Source organism: Miniopterus schreibersii, assembly GCF_964146895.1.
Source record: "Miniopterus schreibersii genome assembly, chromosome: 8".
NCBI classification, from domain to species: domain Eukaryota; kingdom Metazoa; phylum Chordata; class Mammalia; order Chiroptera; family Miniopteridae; genus Miniopterus; species Miniopterus schreibersii.
This window is the reverse complement of record NC_138109.1, coordinates 28,206,135-28,227,437: the sequence shown is the minus strand read 5'-3', so window position 1 is coordinate 28,227,437 and position 21,303 is coordinate 28,206,135. Positions and strand designations below refer to the sequence as shown.

At 50.2% G+C, this 21,303-nt stretch overlaps 1 protein-coding gene across 1 annotated transcript; it reads right to left on the bottom strand.

The window, feature by feature from the left end:
• Positions 1 to 40: 40 nt before the first annotated feature.
• LOC308560434 (vitamin D3 hydroxylase-associated protein-like) lies at positions 41 to 17,740 on the bottom strand (the record flags this gene model as incomplete). The annotated part of the gene is made up of 15 exons (XM_081144365.1): positions 41 to 169; positions 746 to 891; positions 2,401 to 2,509; positions 2,908 to 2,947; positions 3,680 to 3,723; positions 4,192 to 4,291; positions 4,597 to 4,694; positions 5,419 to 5,544; positions 6,224 to 6,348; positions 6,788 to 6,828; positions 8,354 to 8,560; positions 9,380 to 9,513; positions 9,856 to 10,005; positions 10,302 to 10,415; positions 17,543 to 17,740. 15 exons carry the CDS (start codon positions 17,738 to 17,740, stop codon positions 41 to 43), a joined length of 1,761 nt encoding a protein of 586 aa, XP_081000491.1.
• Between the last annotated feature and the right edge of the window lie 3,563 nt (positions 17,741 to 21,303).

The following is a 21,303-nucleotide window of genomic DNA, read 5'->3' as shown; positions in this document are numbered from 1 at the left end:
ATGAGGCTGTCGGAAGGTCTCCAGGAGAAGAAATGGCCCATCACTCGGGCTCTCTCTGGTTCTTGGCCAAGGTCTCCACCTCCTTCATTAACCGAAGACACAGCTCCTCTTCCCATGGCAAACCGACGCACTGCACAGCCACTGGAAGTCCAACGGATCCTCTCACCGCCTGCCCAGAGAGAGTGTCTGTAAATCAGAGCCTGCTTCTTGCTCACAAGCCCCTTGCCCAGCCTTCCTCACCACCCGGAGGTGTGCATTAACCCAAATATCTCATCCCCAATCTATATTAAGGGAGAGATTTCCTGGGTCTCAGAGTTCCAGGCTTCCTCAGCTCTTGGTAAAACTGGAAGAACTGTTCTGACTTTGTCTATAATTCTCCAGGGTAAAACTTGCTCCTTGTGCAAAGAGCTGACTGCAACAATGAAATGGGAAACTGGGTATCTACCCAGCGCCCTTAGCAGAGGAAAGGACGCGCAGATCCCTGAACCAGGGGCCTTTGCCCTGTCCGCCCTCCTGCCTCTGGAATGGACTTCTCACAGTGTCAAGTAGACCCCTGTTTTTGTAAATTACTCTCCCATGGCAAGGACAGAGGCTGACTTGGGGTGACACCGTAGCAGAAGTGATAAAGGGAAACCCGGGAATGCCCAGGCCCCCCGCCCCCCGCCCCCACCCGTCCACAGAGATTGAGGCAAGAGTCAGTCCTGGTCTGTGCTCCTGGGGAGGAGGTAAGGAGAGGTAAACTGACCTCCTTGAAATTTTTGTCACTACTATCTCCATAGTATCCCTTGTAGAAGGCCAGCTCCTCCTCGTCCTGTGGTGTCACGGTGGTGACGGGCACCACGCCAACAGGGAAGTCCAGCACGTTGTACAGGGTGGTGTAAGAGATGCTTTCTGTGGGAAGATCCAGGTTAGCCCAGGAAATCCAAGTCCCAAAGACCCAGGTGGGAAAATTGTGAGTAAGCACCCCTCGGGGTTCTTCTGGAACTGCATCCCTGTGGGCTCCCCACAGCCGGTGCAGTGCCAGGAGCCTCCTGACAAACCCCCCCCCCCCCCGCTCTTCCCGCAGGGTGGAGGGAAGGAGAAGGCATTGCCCAGGCCTTACTCAGTGCCAGGCTCTATGCTGGCCTCTCTACGTTGCTGAGTCTCTGAATCCCCTCCACTCCCATGAGGCGGGGTTACTATTCCCTGTGTACAGACGAGGAAGCCCAGGTGCCAGACAGGTTAGGTGGCTTTTCCCAGGCTACACAGCTGGTGAGCAGCAGAGGATTCAGCCCATGCCCCCTAGTACGCGAGGCTCCAAGATGTCTGGGGTGTGCAGTGCAGCCCCGAGCTGAAAAGGCGTCTCCATTGCAACAGCCACCTGTGTGCCTGGAGTGAGCATCACAAAAGTGGCAGGGAGGTCTACGGAGCCAGGTGTGGGATGTGCCTTTGGGCACCCACTGTGGGGGGACCCAGGGGAGAGGACTTCGGGCTTGAGGTGGGTGTTCATTCTGCATTGACATCACCTCTGAGACTTGCATCTGTTCTGGGCATGAGCCCCAGCAATGCCTCAGACACCGAGGCCTGTTTCAGGGGTGCTGGGCTAAAGACACCTCTAAAAATGGGGCAGTAGAAAGCATGCTAAGAGTGAATGAATATGCTCAGTGAAAGAAGCCAGACACAAAAGCCTCATATTTTATGATTCTATTTATATGAAATCCTAGAAAAGGCACAACTGCAGTGAGAGAAAGCAGGTTAGTGGTTGTGGGGGGTAAGATTAGGATAAGTTGCAAAGGGACGTGAGAGAAATTTGGTCGGTGATGGAAATATTCTATATTTTGATTATGGTGGTGGTTATACAACTATATACATTTGTTAAAATTCATCAAATTGCATTCTCTGTGAATTTTATTGCATGTAGGTTCTACAGGTATTCCCCAACTTATGATGGTTTGACTTACAGTTTTTTTATTTTCTGAGTGCAGAAGAGATACACATTCAGCAGAAACTGGCTAGATTAAGCTATGATGTTCATTAGGTTAAATGCATTTTCGACTTAGATATTTTCAACTTACAACTATCCGTTGGTACATAACCCCGTGTTAAGTTGAGGAGCATCTGTACTTCAATAAAGTTCATTTTAAAAGTGAATGGAAATTGAGAGTGTCTGCTAACAGGTACAATATTTCTTTTCAGGGTCATGGAAATGTTCTAGAATTAGATGGTGGTGGTGGTTGCATGACATTCTGAATATACTAAAACCATTACATTTTACACTTTAAAATGATAAATTTATGTTATCTGAATTTTATCTCGATTTAAGAAGAAAAAAAATTTTTAAGTGAATGAAAACAAAGGTCGAGGTTACTCAGAAGTCCTGGACTTCCTATCTCAACTCTGCCAGGACCAGTGCCCTCTTACCTGAGGCTTTTTCAGGATAGCCTATGTACAAGGCAGGGTCCAGAGCTGGCACCAGCAGCACATCCAGGTCCAGGGACCTCCACTTGGCTATGAACTCTTGCTGGTATTCCTACAGGGACAATAGGGGCACGAGGGATATGATCAGCATGTCACTGTTTGCAGGACAAGGTCAGGTGCTGCCAGACTGAGCTGGGTTAGGCACCAGAAAGAATTCCCAAACCCTGAGATGCAGACTGAGATATCTGGGGATGGTTGTGGTCTTACCAGGGGCCAAGATAAAGGGGAGTCTCAGGCTGTAGTGATTTGGGGACAACATATCACCCCAGCCCCAGAGAGGTGGACTAGATTAACCTTGTAGTTCACTAAGCCTTCCCATCCAGGTCCAGCCAGGCCTCCCCTGCAGGCCAGGACAGAGCTCTGCCCTCTGTCTGGCCGCTCCTGTCACCACTCAGGTTTCTGCTGCCCCTGCTCCAGCAGCCCCCTGAGGTCTCGCGAGGCACGCATCACCTGCACTGCTGTGTGCTGCTCCCACAGTTTCTTGGGGGTCCTGGGGAAATGAAAAAGACTCTGAAAAGTCCAAAGGTCAGCATGGGAAGACCCTCTTTTATACAAATGGGACGTGATACCCAGGAGGCAGGACCTGGCCTCAGTACAGGCTGCACATCTGCTTAGGGCCTGGGAATAACTCTGTGTCTTGTCCTCTGGCCAAGACACCTTGCTTGTCCAATGTTCCCAAGAGTACATATCCTCTGGTCAATACTCCACCACCACCATCAGCCACAAGGACTCACAAGCTTCTCCCAAAACTACAGGTTTCTTCCTTCACCTGTGAGGCCCCACGTCAGCCCTCAGGTTACTCCACCCTAATTCCAACCAGCACCTCAACTCCAAGCCCCACCAGGCTAAGCCTAACAGCAAACCCAGGTCCAAATCAGAATCCTATTCCACCCCAGTTCCAACCTTAACCCCAACCCCAACTCAAACCAACTTCAACCCCAGCCCAAACCTAACCTCAACTCAGGCGCAACCTTTACCACAACCTAACCCAATTCTAGCCTGAACTCAGAGCTTAAATCAAACCCTAGCCTCAAACCAGCCCCAATCCCAAACCCACTCAAAAGTCTAAATTTAACCCAGTGCCAGTCATGACCCTAAAACCCTAATTAGATCCCAAAGTCTAAATAGCCCTAGCCTCCGGTGAACACCAACTCTAACCACATGCCCCTCACTCAGTTATCACCACCCTTGTGAGCTGAACCTGAAGAGACTAACCACTCACCTGACTCCACGAATCACTTCCATAGTCAGGCTAGCTCGGAAGTCCTAGAGACGAAGAGAGAGGGGGACACCCACCTCAGAAACACAGTGGGCCAACCTGCCCTGGGTGGGGGTCCAGCAAGAGCAACCCTGCTCATTACACTGACATGGAGCCCTCAAGTCCTCCACAAGCCACTACCAGCTCACCCAGCCCTGAGCTTCCTTTAGGTCCTCGCCTCTCTCTAAATTTCTTCCCTTTCTGTGAAACCCCTTCTTCCCTCTAAGATGCCCTCCCCCTCTCAGAGCCTCTCTGAAGCCTTCTCCCCTCTCTGAGAACACTCCTCTGCCCTGGCCCCCATTCCCCTCTTTCAGTTCCTCTTCCTCTTGAACCAGCTCTAAGCCACCAGCATTCTCTGGATCTCAGGCTCCTCCCTGACCTTACCCCACTCCTTGAGTCAACCCCCCCTTCTGAGCTTCTTCCTCTCTAGATCTCACCCCCCTCTGAATCCCTCCCCATCCTGGGACCACACTCACTATGGGTCTCAGGATCCAGGCTAAGAAACTCTTCACGGGGTCCGGCAGGCGGAGATTGCTGACCAACCCCTTAATGCTGGGGTCTATAATGTCCCCCTTACTGAGGAACCAAGACACATATCTGGTCAGTTACAGCTTTTCAGTCATGGACTGACTTCCACACCCACCCAACTCCCCCTCCATAGATAAGTCACAGAGGGAGGTCAGAACCAAAGAAACACTTCTGTTCCCACCACCACCACCACCACTGCTGGAACATGTGCATCTTGAAGATGAGGTCTGAGTAGATGACTTGCTTCTGAAACTCACACAATTAGTCATTGGCATCCCACCAGCCCAGGTCCACAGGCCCCCTCCCCTACCCCATTTCCACCATGCCCCACGCTTGAGTCCCAAGGAACGTACAGCTTCTCGAGAAGGGTGGCCCCTCCATCGGCAAAGAGACCCCCTTTGTACAGTTGGTTTATGGCGTATTCTATCCGGGGGATGGAAAAGGAGATGATCTGTGGAGACAGAGGCTGAGTCAGGGCCTGAAGCTTCTCCCCCACAACCCCGTTTTCTCTATGCATCCCTCAGGACCTAAGGAGAGGATACCACATCACTCCTCCTCTCCTTCAACCTCAGCTCCTCAGGAGGGCATGGGAGGCCTGTGGGTGGGTGCCATGCCCACTCCCTCACAGAGATGTGACGAGAATTCGAGCAGCCCCTATTTCCTGCCTGCTCCACTGTGATCCAGCCCCATACCAAGTGCTTTACGTATGTGAGCTCATTTAATCTTCACAGCTGTCCCATGTGGTAGAGAGGGGCCCGAGATCACATAGTATCTGTGTGGCCAACCACGAGTTCTCAAAGGGGGAGGCAGGGCCAGGACAAGCCTCTGGGGCATGAGAGGCAAGGGAGGGGGGCGGATTTTGAAGACAAGAGGCTCTTTATAGCCATTTGATGGAGGCAACAGAAACTGAGGCTGTAGGAATTTTAGGAGTGAGTCCCTGAATCCCTGAGTCCCTACCACTGAAGGGAGAAGGAACAAAATCTTAATGCCTTTCTCACAGGGTGGGGCCCCCTTGTCCCCACATCCATCCAATCCATCTTCTCCGTGAAGCTTAGGAGAAACACAATGATCTCAGCAGCCCAAACTCAGATATAATTCCTCTCTCTTGGAGAATGGTCCAGTGTGGCCTCCTCCCCAGACCCCACCCCCTCTTCCCCAGGGCTAAGGAAGCCTACCTCGTGTCCTGCATCCTGGAGCAGCCCGGATGTAAGCCTCATGGCCCTGGCCATGCTAGGAGTTGGTTGAGTGTAGCCATCTGATTCACAGTAGCCAATTCGAAGGGGCCGGGTACTGGAGTAGACCTGGGGGCAAGAGGGGCTGAGTGGGGCTCTGAGGGGAGAGCTGGCTGAGCACAAGGTGATCTTACTCTCTCCAGCAGTCTGACTTGTAGACTGAGGCCTTGGGCCACAGCTGGCCTTAACAAAGGAGATCCAAGGGGCTTCCCAAGAGCCCCTTGGAGCTTCCCTATATACTTTTCAAGCTCGAGGTCCTCTGGAGAAATGCCTGGAATAACAATAAATGGATGAGGAAGTGAATGATAGGGCGGATGGAGCAGGTAGGTAGACAGATTCATGAATGAGTGAGCGGGTGGATGTATAGGCTGAATGGGTGGGTGGACGGAAAGGTGAATGGATAGAGGAGTGGGTGGATGAATGGATAGTTGGAATTGAATGGGTGGGCAAGTAAGTAAGTAGATGAATAGACACAAATATTTTTAAGCTAAAGAACTGTCGGGAGAGTACGATGATGGATAGATCAATAAAGGCAAAGAATGGATGACAGACAGCGGTCATAGGTTGATTGTACCAGGATGTGTGTAGGGAGTTGAACATGGCCGAGCATGTGGGCATCTTGCTTATTGCACCTTGGGCTAGGAAAGGAGGTCTTCAGTGGGGTTGGTCAGATGGCAGACAGGTCAATGAGGGATGATGGGAGGGGGGATGAAGGAGCCCTCCAGGTCTACTACCCCACCCAGCTCACCTCCTCCCTGAAGGGCATGGGAGGCACAGTGGGGTCCAGCCGGTGCATGTCTTCATTCATCAGGGCTCTCAGGCACAACGCCAGGCTGTCCACATCCCGGGCCAAAGGGCCAGCCACTGTGCTCACTGCACAGCAGAGGGGAGGGAGGCAGACACCTTTCATCCTTTCTGCTCTGGGAACCCCCACCGCCTGGCCTCAGAGGGTGGGGCCCAGAGCCATGATCAGGGCCAAAGGGAGAGTTCCTGGGCCATTCTGGGTCAGGGGTTGAGGACAGGTGGAGTTCATAAACCCACCAAACCAGCTCGGGTGCCTGGAGGGAGAATCTCATCTGGGACAGAACATCAGGAGACCAGTAGGAAAGATTAAAGCTAGACAACAGGAAGCACTTCTCAGCGGGACAAGAATCACTGGACTAGAGGAGGCCAGGTGGAAGCCATGAAGTCCCTTCTCTCAGATACCTTTGTCACCAGTGGGGCTGATCTGTCTGAGATAGGGGCTGAGTGAAATGTCCTTGGGAGGAAGGCTGGCAGGTTTGTCTTTGAACAGGCACAGACAGGAGTTTACCTGATTTCTTGCCCTTCACAGCAGAGGCAATTCCGTTGTAGCTGCAAAACCCCACCCACCCAGAGTCTAGCTCAGCACCTGAAGGGAAGGGCCTGGGTGCCAAGGAGGTTTGAGCACCTAGCCAATGCCCTCCCCCAGGGCTCAGCACACAGGAATGGAATAAGAGCTGCTTCAACACCCCCAGAACTCGTTATCACCCATAGCATAAAGGCTCTAAAGTATCAACTCCCATAGCTTCCTCTTCTAGCTCTTCCATGAACACACATTGCTCCAAGCAGCTAGCTGCTTACAGTTACAGCCCTCTAGACTCCATACCATCTCTCATGTCCATCCTTCAAATCCAAACCCAAATGCTACCTCCTCCAGGAAGCCCTCCCTTTCCCTAGCCTGTCTCTGAAAGTTCAAAGTCTTGGCTTTTAATAAATCTCTGGTGAAGAAAATGTTGGCTTGCCCAGCTGGGCGTGGCTCAGCAGTTGAGTGTCGACCTAGGATTCAGGTGATCGGGGTTCGATTCCTGGTCAGGGCATATGCCTGGGTTGCGGGTTTGATCCCCAGTTGGGGGTGTGCAGGAGGCAGCCGATCAATGACTCTCTCCTCATTGATGTTTCTGTCTCTCTCTCTCCCTCTCCTTTCCTCTCTCTGAAATCAATAAAGATATATTTTTTAAAAAAGAAAAAAAGAAAATATTGGCTCCATCCTGTGAGTTCCCACAAGCTTTCACCCTCTTTTAGAGCCCCAGTCACTTCCTGACTAAGCCACTGGATGTCTAACAGCTGCAGGGGCTGGGCCTGAGAGTGCTCTGTGTCCCCAGCACAGGCCACCACAAGGTAGATACTCAGAGCAGGGTTGGAAGATGAGTGGATGGATGGATAGATGCATGGATGAATACAGGATAGATGGAAAGATGATTGGAAATATGAACGGATACATGGATGAATGAGTGAATAAAGGCAAATATGGACTGATGGATGGGTAGGTGAGTGGATGGATGGACAAGATGAATGGAAAGAAGAATGTATGTAAGTTTTTCAAGGGCTGGGACATTTGTCCCTTTTGTTCATTGATGTATCCCAAGTACCTAGCATACAGTTCTGGCACAGAGCAAACACTCAATATTTGTTAAATAACTTAAATGGTAGATGAATGATGAAATTAATGGATAGACTGGGATGATGCCTGCATGGGTGGATAAATGGATGAAGGAGGAATAAATGGATAAATGGATGGATTGATGAATGAATAAAAGAAAGGGTAGATAAATGGATAAATGTACAGATGAATGAATTAGTGAACTAATGAGTTAATGAATGAGTGGAAGGTCTATTTCACTGCCACCTGTAACAAACATGGTGTGTTTAGCTGTGGCTGAGGCGGGAGGTATTTGAAGCTCCCCTACCTTCACTCACTTTCCCTAGTACTAAACTGAGTTCATGAGAGGTAATGTGTGGAGCAGGCCCCTCTGCTCTCCCAGACCCCTAGTTCCTCCAGGCTAGGCTGAGCTTTCCCCCACCACCACCCCACTACTACCCCGCCCCCCACACACACACCAGTACCACCACTGAGTACCTGATGCGGTTTCCTGTGGTCCGGAGGCCATAGACACCACAAAAGCTGGATGGTAAGCGGGTGCTGCCCCCTGTGTCAGTACCCATGCCCAGGATGGAACCCCGTTTGCTTAGCAGAGCTCCTTCACCTCCCGAGGACCCTCCAGGGGTCTTCTTTAAGTTCAAAGGGTTCAGAGTCTGTCCATAGATGGGGTTGCTGCAGTCAAAGCTGGGAGAAGCAGAAAAAAGGGGTTGGGAGGGGAAGGTTTAACTGGGGAAGATTGCTCCTTCCCCACATAGAGTCCGACCACCCTCAGGAGTCAGCCCAAAGGCTGCTTCAACCCATGGGCTCCTCCCAGAGACTGAGGCCTCCTGCTTCCCTTTTGGCTGAGGTGAGAAGCCACTGCTGCAGAAAAGACTCATAGCAGATACCAATCATACCTCCTAAATTAAGGAGCAAGGAGCCCATAGCTCTGCTGTCAGAACTGGGAACAGGGACCTCACAAAAATGTCCATGTTAGCCCCAGCTAATGTGGCTCAGTTGGTTGAGTGTAGTCCCACTCACCAAGAGGTCGCTGGTTCAATTCCTGGTCAGGGCACATACCCAGGTTTCAGGTTTGATCCCCAATCAGGGTGTATACAGGAGGCAACTGACCTATGCTTCTCTCTCACATCAGTGTTTCTCTTTCTCTCTCTCAAACTGATTTTTTTAAATGGATATACTAAAGGTTGAATGGGGAGGAGAGAGGATAGGGGACGAGAAGAACAATTAAGGACAGATGACTGGAGAGAAACAGAGATGAAACTTTTCAGAACCTCCAAGCCCTTAGAGATCATGAAAGCCACACACGAAGAGGAAACTGAGGCTCAGAGGACACAAAGACTTGCCCAAGAACCTCAGTCCTTGAGATCTGCATGACTGGCTCCCACCTCACCCTCTGCTCTGAATCAAGACGTTAAGTTGCTGTTTCAGTCCTGGGCCCAGCCCCAGCCGGGCCCCAGCCCTGGCCCCTCCCCGGCCCCAATCCAACCTGCCCACTTCAGAGACCTGAGCAGTGTCTGGGGGATGTTGGTCTTAACAAAGGGAATAGCTCCCTGGGCCTTCAGCACTTTCACAGCAACCCCGTCCTTGGCCGCTGGCTTCTCCAGGAACTGCGCCAAGCCACACGTAGAGTCATGACCCTGCAGGAAAGTGACATTAACTCCAGTCCTTGGGGTCAGGGTAGAATCACCCAGTGAACAGACTCATCCCCACTCAACCCCCACTCACATTCACTCCCACATCCCCTGAGACACAAGTGCTGCACCTTAGGGGGATTCACAGGTGGCAGAAGAACATGGTTAAGAGTTTGGGTTTGAGTTTGAACCCAACTGCTGGGTTCAGTCCCAGTTGGCCACTTTCTAGCTGTGCATCCTGGATTGAGTAACTTGCCCCATGTCACATATTCAGATGCTCACAGGCTCAGTGGCACATGTGCACCCACACATATACGTACACCTGTGCAAGTACACCCCAGGGCTCACCTTGCAGTCATAAACGTCCTTGAGACTCATGGGGACCCCATACAGAAGGCCCCTCTCACTCTTCTTGAGCTTCTTCAATGCCTTCAGTTGCTCCTCACATTCCCCCAGGAAATCTGTCAGGCAGTTCACATCCTGGTGCACCTTCAGCGCCTGAGCAATGCCAAGGGAAATCAGATAAGGGCTCAAGGTGAGGCCAGGGATAGGACATTCAGTCACCCAGCACCTCCCTCCAGCCTGACTCAGCAGAATGGAAGTGACAGATGACTGTACCATGAGAACCTTCCCAAGCTACCTGCAGCACCAAAGTTACATCTGCCCCCCAACTCCTCTAAGTAGAACAATAACAGGTGGTATCCCCCACTCCAGCCCAGAGGCAGGTTTGAGTCCCGCCCCCTGCCCCCTGCCCCCTGCCCCCTGCCTCCTGCCCCCTGCCCCCTGCCCCTCACCTCTTCTAAGTAGCTACAGAGAACACTCTCCAGACTCAGCTCGTCTGCCTGCAACTTCTGGGCCAGCTGCACCAGGGGCAGCTCCAGGATGGGCTTGGGGTCCAGGCCTGGTTCCTGTGGAGATGGGATAGGGAGGACAGATATCAAAGGCTGATCCATTCAGGCCCACTCCCACACACTCAACATCACACACACATACACACCCCACTCCATTGTACACACTTTCATGTGTTCAGTATATAACTATCCCTGTGCTCACCCTTAGCATTAAAAACATTTCTTGGTCTGTCTCCAGGTTGGCATGAGAGCCCTACAGGGAACAAATATTCCCTTCTGTCTCTGCCTCCTCAATGCCCAGTCCAGGGCCTAGCACAGAAAAGAGCCTGTCCCTTAGTGTTGCTCTTCAGAAGAGGCACAATTAGAGTGGGAGTGACATTATATGCATATCTTGGGACTCAGGTTATGGAAATGAGGTTCAGCTCTGTGCAGTTTGCCTTCAGGGGAGAAATCTGGCATCCCAGGTTTCCTGGAAGTTGCCTTCCAGTCCATACCCTGAGGCACCAAGAGAGCGTGCTATTTGCCCAAGGACACACAGCTAGTAAGTGGCAGAGCCTGGATCCACACCTTTGCTGAGCCATCCCCCTCAGAGGCAGTAGGACTTCAGTGACCACTCCTTTAGCCACACAAACTGCCAACAGGTGGTTTTGCCTCCTTATCTCCCACCTCTGACTCCCTGGCTTCCTTTCTGCCTAGAACCTTCTCTGTTTCTGTTTTCTCAACAACCTCCTCACTGGACCCCCTGTCTCTTCCCCTCCAGCTCAACCTCTTTACTACAACCTGGGTGATCCTTTTAAGATCTTATATAACCTATATCTGACCATAGGTCCCAACTGCCCTCAGAGTACAGTTGCAACAACTCTCCTCAGTGTGGTTTATAAGGCTTTCATTATAAGCATATAACATGTGTTCATCTTCAGATACACCAATGCATGTCAAGCACTTTGCCTGCACCAATTCATTAAATCCTCACAAAAACCCTTGGATAGCTATTCTGATTATCATTTCCATTTCACCAATGAAGGCAACTGACTCACAGAGAGGTTAACTCCCTTGAGCAAGGTAGCGGAGCCTGGACTTAACCCCAGGTCATCTATACCTTCACCATTACCCTCTACTGGCTCTTGGGGAGGGAAGTGTTTGTAACGAAGCACTTACTGGGTACCAAGCACTATACTAAGCCCTTTCCCTGCCTAAGTCTTGGTGGGTCCATCTCACCAGCCTCCTCCTTCTCTGCCCCCCTCCCACATACTGCTGCTCTAGCCACACTGCCCAATCCCTCTACTCCCTGTGCCATTTTACCATCTTGAAGTCTCGGCTCAGAATTCCCCAGCCTGGCAAATAAGGAGGAACTGAGTTGTCTGGCTTTAGAGTGGGGGCTGGAAGGGCAGCTTTCTCCCAGACAGAAGTGCTGCCAGAGGCCACTGTTTCTTTGCTGAGCCATACCCCCCCCACCACTTACACACACACACACACACACACACACACACACACACACACACACACAAAGCCACAGGCAGGCGCCACATCTGAATCTCCGTCACCCTGGCTAACACAAGTTGCTTGGCCTTCGTGATTCCCTGAGACTCTGTCCCACCCAACTTGTGGGCCCACCCAAGCCATGTTCAGTGGCTTTTCCATACAAAAGGTCTGTCTTTGCTTATGCTGTAAACTTTCCTAAAATCTCTCAAAGGTTCACAAACCCCAAACAAGCAGCATCTGGCCTTGGAGCGCCCCGTATCTACTGCTAAGTAGCCCCATGCCCAGTTCTAGCGGCAGGCAGCCTCGGTTCACAGCTTGGCCTCTCTTGGGCACCTCCAATACCAGCACAAGTAGCAGCCATCTGCATATTGTTCCAAAGCTCCCCCACCAGGTAGCCCCAAACAAGGCACAGAGGTGGCTTATCTTGACCTGCATCTTCTAGGAGGCCCCAGAACCTCCTACATAAAGCCACTCTACCAAGACTGGGAAACATATTGGCCAAAGTGAGGAGACAAAGAAACATGTCCCATATGGAAGAACAGAACAAAATTCCAGGGGGGTAAAAATCTAAACAAAATGGAGACAAGTAATCTACTAGATGCAGAGTTCAAAACACTGGTTGTAAGGATACTCAATGAACTTAGGGAAAGAGTAGATGAATTTAGTGAGAACTTCATTTTATTTAGAACCTTCTGTGCTTCCTGGACCTGTATGTCTATTTCCTTCACCAGGTTAAGAAATTTTTCTGTGATTATTTTTTTAAATAGGTTTTCAATTTCTTGCTCTCTCTCTTCTCCTTCCATTACCCTCATGATGTGAAAATTGGTATGCTTGAAGTTGTCCCAGAAGCTCCTTACATATCCTCATATTTTTGGATTCTTTTTTCTTTTTGCTGTTCTGATTGGGTTTGGGGGTTTTTTGTGTGTGTGTTTTGCTTCCTTGTACTCCAAATCACTGATTTGATTCTTGGTTTCATCTACTTTACTGTTGATTCCCTATAAATTATCTTTCATTTCAGTTAGTGTATCCTTCATTTCTGACTTGTCCTCTTTCATGCTGTTGAGGCTCTCACTAAGTTCACTGAGCATCCTTATAGCCAATGTGTTGAACTTTTCATCTAGTAGATTGTTTGTCTCCATTTTGTTTAGTTTCTTTTCTGAAGTTTTGCTTTTTCCTTTCATTTGGGACATGTTTCTTTGTCTCCTCATTTTGGCAGCCTCCCTGTGATTGTTTCTATGTATTAGGTAGAGCTGCTACATCTCCCAGGCTTGATAAAGTAGCCTAATATAGTAGGTGTTCTGTGGCACAGCCTCTCTGATCAACCAAGCTGGGCACTCAAGGTGTGTCCCCCATGTGGGCAGTGTACACCCTCCTCTTATAGTTGAGCCTTCATTGTTGTTGGCATATCAATGGGAGGGATTTACCCCCCCAGGTCAATCAGCTGCAAAGACTGGCTGTGCCCACTGACCAATGACCTCTAACCATAGTGGAGGATCAGCTGTGCAGGGGCCTACTCAACAGAGCAAGACTTACTTCATCAGTGCTCTGGTGCCTGCTGAGTCTTCCCCACCACTACTGGAAGATCAGGGGGCTCTGAGGAGGTACTTGAGGGTCCAGCAGGTTCACTGGCACCCTGACCGCTTCCTACAGCAATTCCGGAGCCAGATTGAGACCTGGGAGCTGGGCCGCGTGATGGGAACTATGACAGCCCTTTCTCAGGCCCTGAATCGACATGCGGAGTCCCTCAAGTGACCTCAGGAAAACAAGAAGAAACTGCTGGGAACACAGCCTTAAGGGCAGGGAGGCTGGAAGGGCACCATCTGAGATGGGGATGACGAGGACAGGCTGGTGTTGCACAGCAGAGGATGTGGGGTGGAAGTGGAACTTGTAAGGGGCAGGGGTGGGGACGACAGGCCACCACCACTGCTCTCTTGACTCTACCACTTCCTAGTGAGACCTGGTTCCACATCTCACTCCCGGTGTCTCCTCTTCCTTTTCCCACTGCTGTGGTTTTCATCACCCATGGCATCTCCTTTCCTGCCCTGCCTGCCAAAACCCACAGCTCCTACACACCTGTGATGCCCACAGACACACTAACACATGCCCCGTGCTGGAGGCAAGACGCCCCCTGCTAGCCCACGCTCAAGGTTGGTCCTGAGAAGGCCCAGTTTGTCCTTCAGTCTCACTCCACTCCTTACTGAGGAGAAATGAATGTGAACAGAGGTAAAAAAAAATAATAAAAAATTTCAAAACCAGTTTCTCTCCCCTCCCCAGGTCTCCATTCAGAACCACATCTGCCTCCCCACTCACTCCCCTCCCCCAACACAGACAGGGCTTTCCCTTTGTTGAGTCACTGAATGGTCTGAGTTAGAAGCAGCTGGAGCTGGGGGACCATAAGGAGGTTGTGGGAAGTCAAGAGATAGAAGCAGAATGGATGGAGGAAGAGCCCTATGGGGGAGTGGAATTTTGGTTGCTAAAATTAGGAGCAGGGGAAGTAGGCAGAAAGAGCCAAAGTACGTAACCTGGGTTATTTGTTCTTGGGCAACCAAGGATCCACACCCGATGCCATCTCTCCCCTCCAGCTTCTCTGTCCTATCTCTCCTCCAGGCTCCGAGGAAAGAGTGAAGAGGTAAAATGGACTCAGTGTAGTCAAGCTGCTAAATTACTAAAGCCAAGAAAGTTGAGGCCTGGTAAAGAGATTCTATTCTTATTTTAACTAGCCTGGGAACTTAAACTTCTCAATTTTCCAGTCTTGCGTCAATGCCTGGACATATATCAGACCTCCAGATAACCCCCTGATTATCCCTGCAGGACTCACGTATACATTAACCTGACACCCATTATCCAGACCATTGGATATAACCAGACCTCTTGGTGCGCATCTTCCAGACCACCTGGAATCCATCATCCAGACCACTTGACCTCTGACTGATAACTGTCCTGGACCAATAATAGGGCTAAGAACGCAGGAGTGATAATTCTCAAGAATGCACTTTTTACTATAAGAACTCTTAACTTTACATTCTTCGGAAACACTTCTGGGTTTTTGCCTAGTTATGTTTCTAGTTTGCAAACCCTTAAATAAATCTTTATCATTTATTTCTAAAAAAGAAAGTCTCTGTTTAATGTGATTGTCAGTCACCTAATGACTCTTAGTTTATTGGGAGAGCTTTGAAAGAGAGGGACATCTTCAAAAGATGATAACCACACCAATAGATCCCCACAAGTTCTCTAAAAAATCAACAAATTATTTGGAAATTGTTAGAATCATTTGATGAAAGAATTGAACCTCAACTTATATCCCTTTTAAGCTGTTTTAATATATAGTTTAGTTTAGAACAGATCACCCCCTCCTGCCAAGTCCCACAGCCCCGTAGACATCTGCCTTCTCCACACTCACCTGGTGCTGCCTTCCGATTGTGGTTTGAAAATCAAAGAAAACATATTCTAAAGTTTTTAGCATATTGACTTATCATTAATATTTCCAAAGTGGTGGTTAAATATGTTTAATACCGTGAAAACCCTCAACCCTCAGGGCAGCCAGTTTCCTCCTGAGGTGACCAGAACCTCCTGGTAAGCAGCCTTCAGCCATGAGCAGCTTGTCTGTTTACCCCAGTGGACCCTACAGATATTTTCTCTGTGTTATATAGAAACACTGCCTTATCTCAGGTTTTTCTCTGTCTGGTGTCACCTATCCTATTCTTTCCTCCTTTTGAAAAACCCCTACACATCTTGCAAGGCTCAGCAATTGGAAGCCTTCCCCATATGACCTGCCCCAGACAGAGCAAATCACCCCTCCTGCCAAGTCCCACAGCTCCATGGGCATCTGGCTTTCGCCACATTCAGTTGAGTTGCCCCCATCAAGATTGGCACAGCTTTGTTTCCACTACACTCCACCCAGAGTGAGAACATCTTTAAGACAAGTCTGAGTCAGATGTCAGATTCATCTTTATGATGAGTCTGTCCCCAGGCTTCAGCCAAAGGGAAGACCACAGGAGCTCTCTGGGAAATTTTGCTAAACGAACTGAATTGGATTTGTTTGAACCCTACGAGGGCTTGACCTATGTCTCAGCCTCCCAACTCCCTGGGACCTAAAGCTGGACACCTGAGGCCTTGAGAGTATGTATCCCCAGGGGAGGAGTGACCCTAGTGGGAAGGTGCCCAGGGCAGACCTGTATAGCTTTGTTGGGGAGAGAATAGAGAGCCAACAGGCCTATAGCCTTGAGGGGAGGCTGGAGACATGGGGACCTCACCCCAAACCCTTTCCACTCTCCCAGCCAATCAGACACACACAGCCCCACCAGGTACACAGCCCAATAGCTACATATTCCAAATGCCCGCATGTATACAATCCAGATGCCCAGATACATACAGAACCAGATGTCCTTACACATCAGACACATGACCACACACAAACACACTCATCCAAACATTCAGACCCATCATATCTAGACGTATACACTTTAACCAGTAATATGACACATACACATCCAGTCAGGCACACACCACAAACATGGAACCAAACCCAACCAGCACACAATAACACCAGCAGGAGGCACTCAGAGGCAGGCCCTGGTGTTGGCAGTAAAGGAATCTCAACCCACCACTGCAGCCACCACATGCATACCAGGGTCCTCTCCATCACGCTGACTTGCCACTGCAACCCCATTAGCCCAGATTTCCTCCCCATCAACCAAGGAGGGGCAGCTGCTCTCTGGGGGCAGATTGATTCATCCAACTAATTAGCCCCAATTAATATTAATACACATTCTCAGGAACTGCAGCAGCTTGGGCAGAGAAGCTGCCCATTGGGGCCATCAATCACCGTCTAGGGGACTGCAGAGGACACTCAGGAACTCCCAATCACTGGGACAGCACCTCAGGCACTCTCTCCAACCCCCAATTCCGAGGATCCAGAGGAAGACCACCACCATCAACCAAAGTTGGGAACCCTAAGATACCGCAAGCCTACCCTTCCTTGAGCAGCCAGGGAGCCCAAGGCCCAGAAGGGGGCTGTCGTGTCCTCAGGCCATACAGCAAACCCAAAGCATGGGTGTGAACTTGTCTCCATGCCCCTCCTTCCCACCCTCCTGTCTGCCGCTCTACACTGGCTTTGCTGACACGCCAATGACTCAGTCACTTCATCTGCAAATCCCAACCCAGCCATAATGGTTGTCTCAGTGCCTTGAAATATCCCTATCCAAGCTGTCAAATCCCTCTTTTAAGTCACATAGCTCCCTGGGAGTACCCAATTTACAGTGACCCTCTGTGCTTTGCACCTGTCAGGTGCTCAGCAAACATTTGGAGAACCCAGTGGGATGGGAGATGGGAGGGAGAATATGTAGGCCAGGGTTCCTGTCTCAGTGGAGTTTGGGGGTGGTCCAGAGAGGAAAGAGGCCTGGCCTCCTACCTCCAGTTCCTCCATCAGTTTATTTTATTTCAACAAATAGCCCAAGTGAATACACCATGTTACTGAGCCATGTGCCAGGCACTGGGAGAACAGAGAAAACACACTGCCCCTGACTAAAGGGGTCAAAGGACAGAAATGGGGAGGAACTGACAACAGAAAGATCTAGCATAGAGAGCTGGGATGGGGCTCCCTGTCTTTTGAAAGTGATGAAGCAATGGGAGGGATATGTCCTTAGGTAGGATCCACCTGTTGGGATTGAGGCTGGGGGCTTCATGGATTGATGTCCACTCACCTGCTGCCGGAGACGCTGTGCCAGGGCTGCCATCTGCTGCAGTGCCACCTCCCTACGCCTCTGTGCCCTGGGTATCTTGTTCCTTGCTGGAGCATGCTGCCAGTAAGACAGGGCGGCTGCCAACAGGGCAGCTCCCAGCAAGATCAGCAGCAGTAGCCCCAGCAGGGGGTAAGACAGCAAATCCATCTCAGGTATCATGGGGCCCGCGTGGATGTATCAACTGCTTCCTCAAGATGACTTCCTATTTATTTGTCAGCTATGCTGCTGGAGCACCCTCCCACTTCTGGGGCTTCAAAGGGCAGGAGCCTGGCTCTGGGTGGGGCAGAAAACAAACATCTCTCCCAGATGGTTCTTACCTCCACCCAGGCTTCCTGAGAACAAAGACCCCTGTCCCTCAGGCCATTCGGTGCAAGAAGCTTTGGCAGAGTCAAGCCTGTAGGTGGACAGGTGCTGATTGCATCTCTTTCTTCTTCCTCCCTAATCTCACCCATCAGACCCCAGCACCTTGCTCTGACTGCTGCCAGTTCCTAGTAGGGTTGCTCCCAATGCTTTCTATCGTTTTCAGGATACTTGACTACCCCCTTAATACAGCTCACAGGCCAGGCGGACTGAACAAGCCATGAGTGCCCAGAGTTAGCAGCTTACTCTGGGAGGCATCTGGGGCCCAGGCAGAGAATAAAGGAAGGACATCAGAGGGATCAGGCAGAGTTCACAAGCCATCCACCCCAGGGGAGATGATGCAAGAAAGTGAGGACTGCAGAGCCCTCACCCCAGCCCCAGCAGACAGGCAGAGCCCTCACCCCTGCCCCTGCCATCGCAGGTGAGCTTTCATTTCCAAGTCCCAAAGCAAGGCCATACTTCTGATACTGGGATTCCAGCCTCCCAGTCTATTGGTTCTCTCTTCCAGACTCATCCATTTTCTCCTTGGACCAGGAGCTTCCTATGAGCATGGAGGGCAGTGAAGAGGAGTCTGGGGTGGGGGGAGTGAAGGAGTGGAGGTGACTTGCTGGAGGAAGGGCAGGAAATGGGGAAGCTGTGAAGCAGTAGGGCAGGAGAGACTTGGTGTGTGAGCCTTCCCACTCTTTTTGTATGTTTCAGCTCAGTCCCATTCTTTTTGGGTGTCTCAGAGGGGAAGAGAGGAGCAAGCTGTCACAGCTAAGGCTGCCAGTCATGGTGACTGGGAGGACAGAGACTCCACTCTCAAGGCTGGTAAGTCAGAAGCAGTAGATTTGGAGGATGGAGATGGGTTTGTGGTTGGTAATGTTGAGTCTGAGTACCCAAGGGTCATCAGGGCCAGTTGACCTGTTGGTCATGACTAAAGGGTAACCCCAAGATCATCCCTCTGACACTCAGACTTTGTCACCTCCAAGGGGTCTCTGGAACTAGCCCTCCTGTTAACACACTCCCCATGTACTTACTCTTTTCTGACATTTCCCCCCCACACTCCCACCTCCCTCACTGAACCCTGGCACTCCCCTGGTGACTCAGCTCCCCTGGACCATCTGGATCTGCATCACACCCAAAGCACCCCAGGCCATGTTACATCACCTTTTCTTGAGTTGTATCCTATCATTACCACATCACTTCATTTAATCTCCTTATTGCACTATTTGAAGCTTAAATCATCTTATGTTTACTTCTTTCCTGCCTTTCTCTTTAGAAAATAAGTTGTCACCCTAGCTGGTTTGGCTCAGTGGTTAGAGCGTCAGCCCTTGGACTGAAGGGTCTAGGGTTCTATTCTGGCCAAGAGCAGGTACCTTGGTTGCAGGCTGGATCCCCAGCCCCCGTCGGGGCACATAAAGGAGGCAACCAATAGACGTGTCTCTCTCACATGGATGTTTCTCTCTCTTTCTCTCCCTTCCACTCTCTCTGAAAAGCAATGGAAAAAATATCCTTGGGTGAGAATTTAAAAAAAGAAGAAAAAGAAAGTAAGTTGCCAAAAAGCAAGGGACTTGTCAGCCTTTTTCAAAGTGACTGACACATGGCAGGTGCTCAATGATATTTCTTTTTTTTTTTTTTACTATATCTTTATTGATTTCAGAGAGAAGAAAGGAGAGGGAGAGAGATAGAAACATCAATGATGAGAGAGTCATTGATCAGCTGCCTCCTGCACGTCCCCCACTAGGGATCGAGCCCGAAACCCAGGCATGGGCCCTGACCGGGAATCGAACCACTATCTCTTGGATCCTAGGTCGATGCTCAACCACTGAGCAACACCGGCCGGGCTCAATGATATTTCTTAAATGGAGGAGCGATACACAGGTTGATCCCTCCATTCCCACCTTTACCTCTATGTATCTCTACTGGCTCCTTACGAGGGGCATTTATCATGCTTAAGTCTCCCCCATCTTAAAAATATATATATATCTCAGCCCTGGCCAGGTGGCTCAGTTGGTTGGGGCATCATCTGGTACCCAAAAAAGGTTGCAGTTTCAATTCCCAGTCAGGGCACATACCTAGGTTGCGGGTTTGATCCCCAGTTGGGGCATGAACGGAACATATGCTCGGGTGAGGGTTAAAATACAAATCTCTCAGATCTACATCCTTCATGGCTATCCTTATATCTTTCCTCCCCCTCCCAGCCAAGCTTCTCAAATTAACTACACTTGCTGCCTTTATTTCCTTGCCTCTCACTCACTCCTCCACCCAACCCAATCTGCTTTACGTCCAAATCACCCCAAGGGCCTCCTTTGAGTTAAATCAGCAGCATTTGAAGCTTCACCTTCACCCTTCTTGAAATACATTTGTTCCTTGGCTCCTGTGACAATGCAGCTCTTGGCTTAAATGACACTTCCTTCAGAAGCATTCCCTGGCACCCTGGGCCAGATCAGGTCCAACAGGGTTTACTCTCTCAAAAGTTTTGTGTGATTATGCACTTGATGTCTGTTTTTCAGAAGAATGAAAGCTCCTTTCAGGCAGGGCCTGTTTCTGATTGCTTACCCTGAGTGTACTGTGTGAGGAATTCAATAGATTTATTGGAGGGATGGAAGGATGGAAGGGGTAGGGACTTGGGGGGAGGGCCTGGATCAGGACTTGCAGACCAGGAGAAAGCCATAGGTTGAACTGGGAGTTACTTGTCCTTATGGGCACTAATCCAGATCACATTAATAAACAGATACATATGAAAAGGACTGGGGGCAGGGACAGACTGGAAAATTCCTGTTGAGAACAAGAGAAGTAAGTAATCAGAATAGGCCAAAATGGGTTCACTAATAACAAGTCACCCATTCCACCATTCAATAAGCCTTTGCTGGGTACCCACTGGGTATCAGGCACTGTGCTGGGTGCTGGATATACAAGGGCAAACCTCACATGGCCCTGACTCCGTGCGTGACATCACCTGCCTAAGGTACCCAGGATCATCACTCCCAATCTTTATGTGGGCAACTTGGGATGACCCAGCCAAGGCTGGTTGGGAGGCTCAGGATTTAATTATATGGCTATCTCTTAAGGTTGCAGCAGGTCAGGCTGCCCCGGTGGGTGACCTGGAAACACCCAGGGCTCTTTTCTTGGCCCTAATCTGATCCATATATTTGTTGGTGACATGGATGAAGTTGGAGAGGTCCAGTGCTCAGATTTGTAGGTGGACAAGCTGGGAGGCAGAGCAGAAAGAGTGGGCAACAGTGCCAGAATCCCAAAAGCTCTCAACAGGCTGGAGCCTTGAGATGACCCTGAAATATGGTGTCTGACAGGGACAGTGGCAGGTCACCTGGCTTTGTCCTGAACTCCAATATCACAACCTCAGGGAGGGGAAGGGAGGG